The sequence below is a fragment of the Bidens hawaiensis genome, unplaced genomic scaffold (genome assembly GCF_021521415.1).
Source record: "Bidens hawaiensis isolate Kalapana, Puna unplaced genomic scaffold, B.hawaiensis_p1.1 tig00034437_1, whole genome shotgun sequence".
Lineage (NCBI taxonomy): Eukaryota > Viridiplantae > Streptophyta > Magnoliopsida > Asterales > Asteraceae > Bidens > Bidens hawaiensis.
The window spans coordinates 36,663-45,960 of NW_027505321.1; the positions used below are offsets into that span (position 1 = coordinate 36,663).

At 38.0% G+C, this 9,298-nt stretch overlaps 1 protein-coding gene across 2 annotated transcripts; it reads left to right on the forward strand.

Moving 5' to 3' along the window:
- The first annotated feature begins 284 nt into the window (after positions 1 to 284).
- LOC143612362 (mediator of RNA polymerase II transcription subunit 16-like) lies at positions 285 to 8,562 on the forward strand. Of its 2 annotated transcripts, none has more exons than XM_077086366.1 (15): positions 285 to 439; positions 1,739 to 1,807; positions 2,213 to 2,301; positions 2,911 to 3,023; positions 3,221 to 3,322; positions 3,405 to 3,489; positions 3,575 to 4,168; positions 5,423 to 6,044; positions 6,120 to 6,199; positions 6,276 to 6,358; positions 6,469 to 6,705; positions 6,788 to 6,959; positions 7,024 to 7,727; positions 7,814 to 8,188; positions 8,280 to 8,562. In XM_077086366.1, exons 1-15 carry the CDS (start codon positions 303 to 305, stop codon positions 8,427 to 8,429), a joined length of 3,612 nt encoding a protein of 1,203 aa, XP_076942481.1. In that variant the 5' UTR covers positions 285 to 302; the 3' UTR covers positions 8,430 to 8,562. The 2 variants fall into 2 exon arrangements, with proteins under 2 accessions (XP_076942481.1, XP_076942482.1); XM_077086367.1 differs by lacking the exon at positions 285 to 439 and adding an exon at positions 631 to 671.
- The last annotated feature ends 736 nt before the right edge of the window (positions 8,563 to 9,298 follow it).

Here is a 9,298-nt window from a genome sequence, read left to right on the forward strand (position 1 = left end):
AATTACTATAGCTATGGGTTTCATTTATATATAGTATTATTATTATTATTATATTATTATTATTTGTCGACAAAAACAAATCAATTCTCTCTATTCCCAGTCATTGCTGTCGCCCTCAATCGCGATTTTCTCTCTCTTTCTATAAATTAGGGCTTTTGGTCATTCAATTGCTTCTTTCTTCAATGAGTGCACCTGTTACCAAAGACGTCGATTCACCTGCTATTGACGCAGAAGCAGCAGCTGTTGTTGACGCACCCGCTATTGTTGTTGTCGCTGAAGAAGAAGAAGAAGAGGATAGTGATATGATGGATAAAGGCGGTGGTGATCCCATGGATGAAGATGCTGTTAGTCCGGCCACTGTCTTTTGTATTAGGCTTAAGCAGCCTAGGTCTAATTTGCAGTTTAAGATGAGTGTTCCTGAATTATGTCGTAATTTTAGGTATTCACCTTTAATTTCTCCATGGATTGATAATTAGCTTTCATTTTAATACTGGACCGATATTAGATTTTAAAGCATTAATTGTTGTGTTTTAGGTCTTAATTAGTTTCTACTTGCTACAATTGTTAGTGTTTTCTAACTTGCAGAAGCTTAATGATAGGAGAGTATACTGAATTGTTAGTCTTAAATTGCTATATAAGATGAGTGTTCCTGAACTTTGTCGTAATTTTAGGTACTTTCAGCTTTAATTGGTGGTTAATTAGGTTTAATTTTAGGTGATTCATTTTTAATTGTGGTTAATTGGTGGAAATTAGGTTTAATTTGCTTAGGTTTTGGCTGTGAAGTCAATATCGGTGCTATCGGAACTCTAGCAGAATATCGGTACCGATATAATCGGTGATATTGACAGATATGGGCCAATATATCACCAACGATATCAGTTTTTTAAGTCTTAATTGTCAATTTTTAGAGTTAATGTTAGTGTTCTAAGTCTTAATCAGTACCTACTTGCTACAATTGTTAAGTGTTTTCTAACTTGCAAAAGGTTAATTTGTTAACGGTAGGGAGTATACTAAATTCTTAGTGTTAAGTTGATATATATATGAATTCTGCATGATATTAAAATTACTGATATCCCACCGCGATAATTGATATCCGGTATATTTCTGCATTAACTGCATAGGGTTTTGGTTGTGGGTTTGATTCGGTTTGTATGTGGTTGGATAAACTATGAATTAGGAAAGATGAATGCTTTGAATTATGCTTGTACTTTTGCAATTTGCAGCATTTGGTGTTTGTTTATCTTGACAGGATATGCAGAATTGGGTAAACTCAACAGTTATATGTAAAAGAATCCGTTTAGCTTGACAGGCTTTTTGTAGCTCACACCTAGAATTGGCTATATGAAAGCAGTTAAAATGACTCGGTTTTGGTGCTGAAAAACTGGAGACCAAGAGTCCAAGATTCATATCTATTGATTATGGTTAGTCTAAGAGTTACTGTGTTGATATTAAGCAAACACTGTTCCTATTTTTTTGAGTGGGAGTTAGGAACTACAACTTGTTTGAGAATTTGGTGGATTTTATCTATATTCTTTTCAGTGTGCTTTAGCAAATTGAGCAATGTCTAATATGTTTTAACTGATTTTAGTTGGTAGGACTATTTTGATATTAGCAGTGAGTGATATCTATCTAATCCTCGTGAAACTTTGAATTGAATTGTTATATGCAACTTGAATACATGCCATTTGTAGTACTTTACCGTTCTTTTATGAAAAAATTGGCCCTTTTGATTTAACAGTGCTGTTGCTTGGTGTGGAAAGCTAAATGCTATAGCATGTGCATCAGAGACCTGTGCACGTATACCCAGGTATGTGGTGTTTTCTAATCATTGACAGTAGCTCACATGTTTTATTTATCTAGGAAGAGTTGGTTATAGAACTAAGTCACTAACTACTAAGTTCAACTTTCACATATTCAAAAGAACTTGATGTCACATATATTTCATTAGTATTATCTTATGGACTTGGCATCCTCTTGGTATCATTTCCAACTTAATGTAAGGTTTTTTGTGTTGGGGATTTTATTATAGAGGTCTTTTGTACCATTGTAGACTTGTAGTTACCAAGTTCAATCATTTGGTGTTGCATTTTGGCCGGCACTGTTAATAAATAAACGCAATCAAGATATATGCATCAAATTTTCATTCTAAGCTTCAGTGACAGTTGTTTCTTTTTGGATATGCCTTACGTTCTTAGATTTTTCTTTCTTGCAGTTCTAATGCAAATCCACCATTTTGGATTCCAATCCATATTGTGATACCTGAACGACCTACCGAGTCAACTGTATTTAATGTCATTGCAGGTAATGTGTATGGAATTAGTTTACATGATACCACTTATGTTCATTAGTTTTGGCTTGGTTATTTGAATGATACGATAGTTTTCTGTGCACCTAATCTGCACTCTCTAATAAAAAGCTACAAGTTTTACCACTTGTCAGTCTCATGCTAAACCTCACCCTTCTTAAACTTATCTTAAATAAATTTATAATATTATTTAAAACAAAGCATGAAAACAAAAAAGGCAGATAATAAAAAAATGGTAATTTAATATTTATTTTCTATTTAGTTGCCAATATTTGAATTTTAATTATCTCTTATCTTATAAAAAAACGTTATTTAAGATATATAAATTTACGAGTTTCTTTTTTAATTCTTGTAATTTAAATGCATATCATTATTCTATAAAACAATATATGATAATTTTATTTTTTATTGTATTGCGCTTAATTATCAAAGGTTATAGATTTTTTGTGAATTACTCGTGTAGTAGACGGGTCTCGAACTAGTTGCATATAATAGTTACTCTAATGCAAATCCATCAGCTTGGGTTACAATTCATATAGTTCTTTTTGCTGTTCCTTATGGTTGATATTTAAGTCCTGACTTTTTATATTGAATAATTATGCCAGATTCTCCACGTGATTCAGTTCAGTTTATTGAATGGTCCCCTTCGTCTTGTCCTCGTGCCTTACTAATTGCTAATTTTCATGGGCGGATAACTATCTGGACTCAGCCTTCCCAGGTAAGCTTTGTCTGCCCATGTGGATTATTGTTTTCCAGTTTTTAAGCATATGGCCCAATGCCATTGTGAATATTTGTGGAAACAGCATACAGTTCTTTCTTATGGAGCATATGATCGGTCACTTATCTTGCCTAATATTTTAGTTATCTGATACGATACATTGAAACTGACTTGTGTTATCTTTTATGATGCTAAAGGGATCAGGTAACTTGGTTAAGGATGCTAGTTGTTGGCAACGGGAGCATGAGTGGCGACAGGATATTGCAGTTATTACCAAGTGGCTATCTGGGGTGTCACCTGTATGAAGTTGATATTACCTTGTTATTTATATTCAAAGTATGATAAATGATTTGACATTTCTTTGTTTTCTTGTAAAAGCAGTATAGGTGGCTTTCCTCAAGATCTAATAGTTCTACAAAGTCAACCTTTGAGGAAAAGTTTCTCTCACAACAGCCTCAAGCTCCAGGTGATTCTTGTTACTTTGAACTATAAAGTAGTCAAAATGTAACATCATTACTTTCTTGTTTAATCTTTTCTATTTTTAAATCCAGCTGGATGGCCTAACTTCCTATGTGTATGTTCTGTCTTCTCATCTGGATCTATCCAGCTTCACTGGTCTCAGTGGCCATCAAACCAGAGTGGTACATCTAAATGGTTTTGCACAAGCAAAGGCCTTTTAGGAGCAGGCCCCAGTGGGATTATGGCTGCTGATGCAATCGTGACAGATTCAGGTGCATTACATGTTGCAGGAGTTCCAATTGTGAACCCATCAACCGTTTTTGTATGGGAGGTCACACCAGGCCCTGGAAACGGATTTCAAGCTACTCCAAAAACCAGTACTAGTAGTGGAATACCTCCGTCTGTTAATCCGCCATCATGGGACGGTTTTGCACCGCTGGCGTCATATTTGTTTAGCTGGCAAGAATATCTTTATTTAGAAGCTAAACAAGGGAAGAAGCATACAGAGCAAGATTATAGTGACATGGTTGCACTTCATTGTTCACCTGTCTCTAATTTCTCTGCTTATGTGAGTCCTGAAGCTTCGGCTCAATCAGCAGCAACGACCACATGGGGTTCTGGTGTTACTGCAGTTGCATTTGACCCGACTTGTGGCGGGTCCGTGATTGCTATTGTGATTGTTGAAGGTACTGACTTTAATCTTTTAGGATATGTTTGGTTGGGGGTAATGGAATGGGGGAGAAATGGAATGGAAGAAGGGAATGAAATGACTCATTACTGTTCTTTTGTCATGCTTGGTTAACCTATAGGAATGAAATAAATTATTATTTTATGTTATTTGGCAGCAAAAACAAAAAAAAAAGAGTATGAATGAAATAAAAGGGACAAAAATACGCATATCTAAAAATAAAAAAAAATAAAAAAATTGCAATGGCGTTGGTGGGTACGACAGTGGCGGCGGCGGTGATAATGGTAGTCAGGCAGCGACAGTGATGGTGGCGGTGGTGGTGGCGACGGCGGTGGTGGTAGTCAAGCGGTGGCGGCGGTGGCGGTGGTGGTTGTTAGGTGGTGTTATCTAGTAAGTAAGGTGGAAGAGGAATGGAATGAAAAAAAAGATGAGTGGGAAGGAATGGATTTGATGGAATGGGATTCCTTGTTTAATCGTTGATTCCATTCCATGGACCAACCAAACCCCAATTTTTTCATTCTCTCGCAATGACTCATTCCATCCCCCCGCTCATTCCTGCGTAACAAATGCTATCTTAATGAAATATCTTGTTTTAGCTTTTTAGGTATGCATATGCTTGTCAAAGAACCGAACAGACATGAAGGGAGCATGTTGGGTTCCTTCATTCAACTTTGGCTGAACAAACGGTTGAATACAAACAACTAAACAAACAGGGTTTTTTGGTTCGTTTTCGTTCGTTAAGAAAATGAACATGCTCGTGCTCGTATAGTACAAATGAACGCTTCACGAACGTAAACGAACATGATTGAACATGCATGAACGAACATAACTAAGCGATTGGCAATTAAAGGTAAACTGAAATCAATCTATTGGGCCTAAAAAATTAATAAACTTGACCTAACTGTAATGGGTGATATCTTAAGTTTATATACTAGATGATGTAATAATGCGCCTAAAAAGTTATGTGAATATTTAAACAAACGTAAATGAACAAAACGTAAACGAACGTTCACGAACATGAACAAACGAGGCATGGGTTCTTGTTCGTTCGTCTAAGTAAATGAATAAAAAAACTTGTCCATGTTCGTTCATTTCAAGCCTAAAAGAACTTGTCGCTGAACAATTCACGAACGGTTCACTGAACGTTTGGTTTGTTTACACGCCTACTCAACTTTAATTGAATTTATTGTTTTTTAGGTATGTATTTCTTAGTGGAAAGTGAACTTATTAGATGTTGGCATTGTGTATATAGGGCAATACATGTCTCCCTATGATCCAGATGAGGGCCCATCTATTACCGGATGGAGAGTTCAACGTTGGGAATCTTCTCTCGAGTCTGTTGTCCTACACCCAATATTCGGGAATCCCACATCAAGTTTTGGTGGTCAACCCCCGATGCAGACGGTGTGGGTCACAAAAGTCAATAAAAGCATTCCAGCTGCTGACTATTTAAAAAGTAATCAAATGGGTCCCACTGGATCTACTGGTGAGGGTGGTGTGAACACATCTGATTCTGGCAATGAAGAGTCAAAACAGGTTGTTTTTGACCCGTTTGATTTACCAAGTGATGTTAGAACTCTTGCTCGTATAGTCTATTCTGCTCATGGTGGTGAGGTGGCTGTTGCTTTTCTACGAGGCGGGATTCACATTTTTTCTGGTTGTAGTTTTATGCCTGTTGATAATTATCAGATCAATGTTGTTTCTGCAATTGCGTCTCCTGCGTTTTCTTCTACAAGCTGCTGTTCTGCTACTGTTTGGCATGATACAGTTAAGGATTGTACTATGTTGAAGATCATTCGTGTTCTTCCCCCTGCTGTTCCAAGCAGTCAAGTTAAAGCAAACTCATCAACATGGGAACGTGCAATAGCCGAAAGGTATTTTACACTACTTAAATCTTGATGTTTTGGTAATCATTGTATTTTTCTTGAAATGGTGTTGTGTTCTACTAGGTTTTGGTGGAGTCTTATGGTTGGAGTTGATTGGTGGGATGCTGTTGGCTGTACACAGAGTGCTGCTGAAGATGGCATCGGTAAGATTCTGAATGGTTGACTTTGAAGTTGACTTTGACTAAGTGTTGATGGTTTTGTTTCTGTGGATTTATTCAGTTTCACTAAACAATGTGATTGCGGTTCTGGATGCTGATTTTCATTCTCTTCCTTCTACTCAGCACAGACAACAATATGGCCCTGTATGTTTCTTCAGCCTCCTTCCAACTGTCTTACTCTTGTATTCTTTTTGTATGCATATAATTATGTTGCATTACATGTGTTATTAATGTTGAATCGTTGATTTATGCAGAGATTGGACAGGATAAAATGCAGACTTTTAGAAGGTACAAACGCTCAAGAGGTGAGAGCAATGGTGCTGGATATGCAAGCAAGATTATTACTGGATATGTTAGGAAAGGGAATAGAGTCAGCTTTGGTTAATCCTTCAGCTTTAGTAGTTGAGCCATGGCTCGCATCTGGTGAGACATTAAACAGCCTTGACCCTGAGTCAATGGCTATTGACCCTGCGCTTGTATTAAACATCCAGGTTTGTATTTTGCAGTTTGCACCCAACTCCATGGTTTTGTTATTTTCTTTCAAATTAATACAAATCGATGAGCACTGTGCAGGCATATGTTGATGCTGTGCTTGATTTAGCTTCACATTTTATTACACGGTTACGTCGATATGCTAGCTTTTGTCGTACACTGGCAAGCCATGCTGTAACTGCTGGTACAGGTGGCAATCGTAACATGGTCGTCAGTCCTACACAAAGCACTGGCACTCCTGGAGCTGCACCGGGTAGGTTTTACAAGATATGTGACATGTATATTTTTAGTTATGAATGTATGGCTTTGTTATTCAGGTGGTCAAAATGGCAGTGCAAGCTCTACTGCAAGCACACCAATTCATGCATGGGTACAAGGAGCTATTGCTAAGATCAGTAGCACTTCTGATGGTGTACCTAACACAACACCTAATCCCATAAGTGGGCCATCATCTTCATTCATGCCTATAAGTATAAACACGGGAACATTCCCGGGGACGCCTGCTGTCAGGCTAATTGGAGACTGTCATTTTCTTCATAGACTCTGCCAACTTTTATTATTCTGTTATTTCTTCCGGCGAATACACCTACCTCGATTTCTTGGTGCTCCTCAAAGAAACAACGCGGACTCATCCATGCATAAACCTCAGTCTGGTGGGCCTAACAAGGTTGAAGAAATCAGCTCCGGCTCTACAAAAGTGACATCAGCGATGGGTAGGTCAGATGAGTTAGCCGTGTCTTGGGGCGGTCAGGTTGGCTCTGGACCCAAAGGCTTGGAAGAAGGCCCGGCTAATAAGTCAAGATATGGGTCTGGAAATGCTGGTCAAGGATACACGTTTGACGAGGTTAAGGTTTTGTTTTTGATACTAATGGATCTTTGTAAACGAACATCGGCTCTGGCCCACCCATTACCCGGTTCTCAAGTAGGCAACAGTAACATTCAAGTCCGTCTTCATTACATAGATGGGAATTACACTGTTTTGCCTGAGGTTGTTGAAGCATCCCTCGGTCCACATATGCAGGTATTAAATTTTTGATATTAAGTTAAGCTTTATTATTATTATTATTATTATTATTATTATTATTATCTAATGAACTTCTTATGCAGAACATGCCACGGCCTCGGGGAGCGGACGCAGCCGGTTTATTATTAAGAGAGTTGGAACTTCATCCTCCTGCTGAAGAATGGCATAGACGGAACACATTTGGTGGGCCCTGGTCAGACCCGGATGATATGGGTGTTGATGATTCTTCAAGGCTGACCACTTCTACAGATTGGGCCAGCTTCAGCTCGGTTGATACTAATGATGTGCACCATGAGGCCCAACGGTTATGGCCCAGGAAACGCAGGATGTCGGAGAGAGATGCAGCGTTTGGGTTGAACACTTCAGTTGGGTTGGGTGCGTTTTTAGGGATAATGGGGTCCCGACGAGATGTGACGACAGCTGTATGGAAAACGGGCCTCGAAGGAGTTTGGTACAAGGTATTGTTTTTTTTTTGTTTTTCTGCCTTATGACTATCTTTTGGATCTGGTTTTATGAAGCCACTTCTAAACGGGTTAAGTTTATATGCAGTGTATAAGATGTTTGCGCCAAACTTCAGCTTTTGGCTCACAAGGCGGAAGCAGTAGCACGTCTACTCAAAACGAGCGGGAGACGTGGTGGATCAGCCGATGGGTTCATGGTTGTCCAATGTGTGGAGGGACATGGGTTCGTGTTGTATAGAAGACCACTTCAGTTAAGTTCTAGATTAGCTTCTTTTTTGCTTAATTTGTAAAATCGCTACACAATTTGACAACTTTGCCCCACAAAATCTTAGGAGCGTTATTTAAGTCTTGTTTTTTCTATAGTTTTTGTTGTAGAATTTTGTCTAGAGGAACATATACATGGTTATGTATTTACTAAACTGTATGTGATTTGCAGGGTGATGCTTACTTGAAGTAATTTGCCTTTTTAACTTCTGTCAAATGAACGCATCATTTGCTTTCTTCTTGATGAACATAAAATGGGAGATTATAGGTGAACTGACATGTGTAATGTTACTGGACATTATGGTCTCTTTGTCACTTAATTACACTTAATTTGTGAGATCCACATATACAGGATTAACCGGATTATGGGTTTTCGACCTGATCTTTGGTGATACGCATGCATATGTACATGCTATTAGGTCGAATAGTGTTTCTGACGAGTGTTAAAAATGCAAGATGCCCAGGTTTTTTATACTCTGGAACCTTAGTTTAGAGTTTAGAAAAGCATTAGGTGTGTAGTCCTGTTGGTGGATATAGTTCTTGTTAGGGTTTTAGAAAAGCATTAGGTGTTTGGCCCTGTTGGTGGAAATAGTTCTTGTTAGGGAGGTAAAATAGAGTCATGTTAGGGAACGATATACGATGATAAAAAAAGTGATTGGTTTTTAATACTTTCTATTTGTACTTGTTTGCTGATCCCACTCCCAACTTTTGATTTGTTACCTATCACTCTTAACTTTCGCCCTGTTTGTTTCTGGCACTTTCGAATTTAAAGGACCGTAACTCCATTAGTTTTTCTTGCTGACGCAACACTTCTAATGAAATAATAATAAAGTCTAATAATAA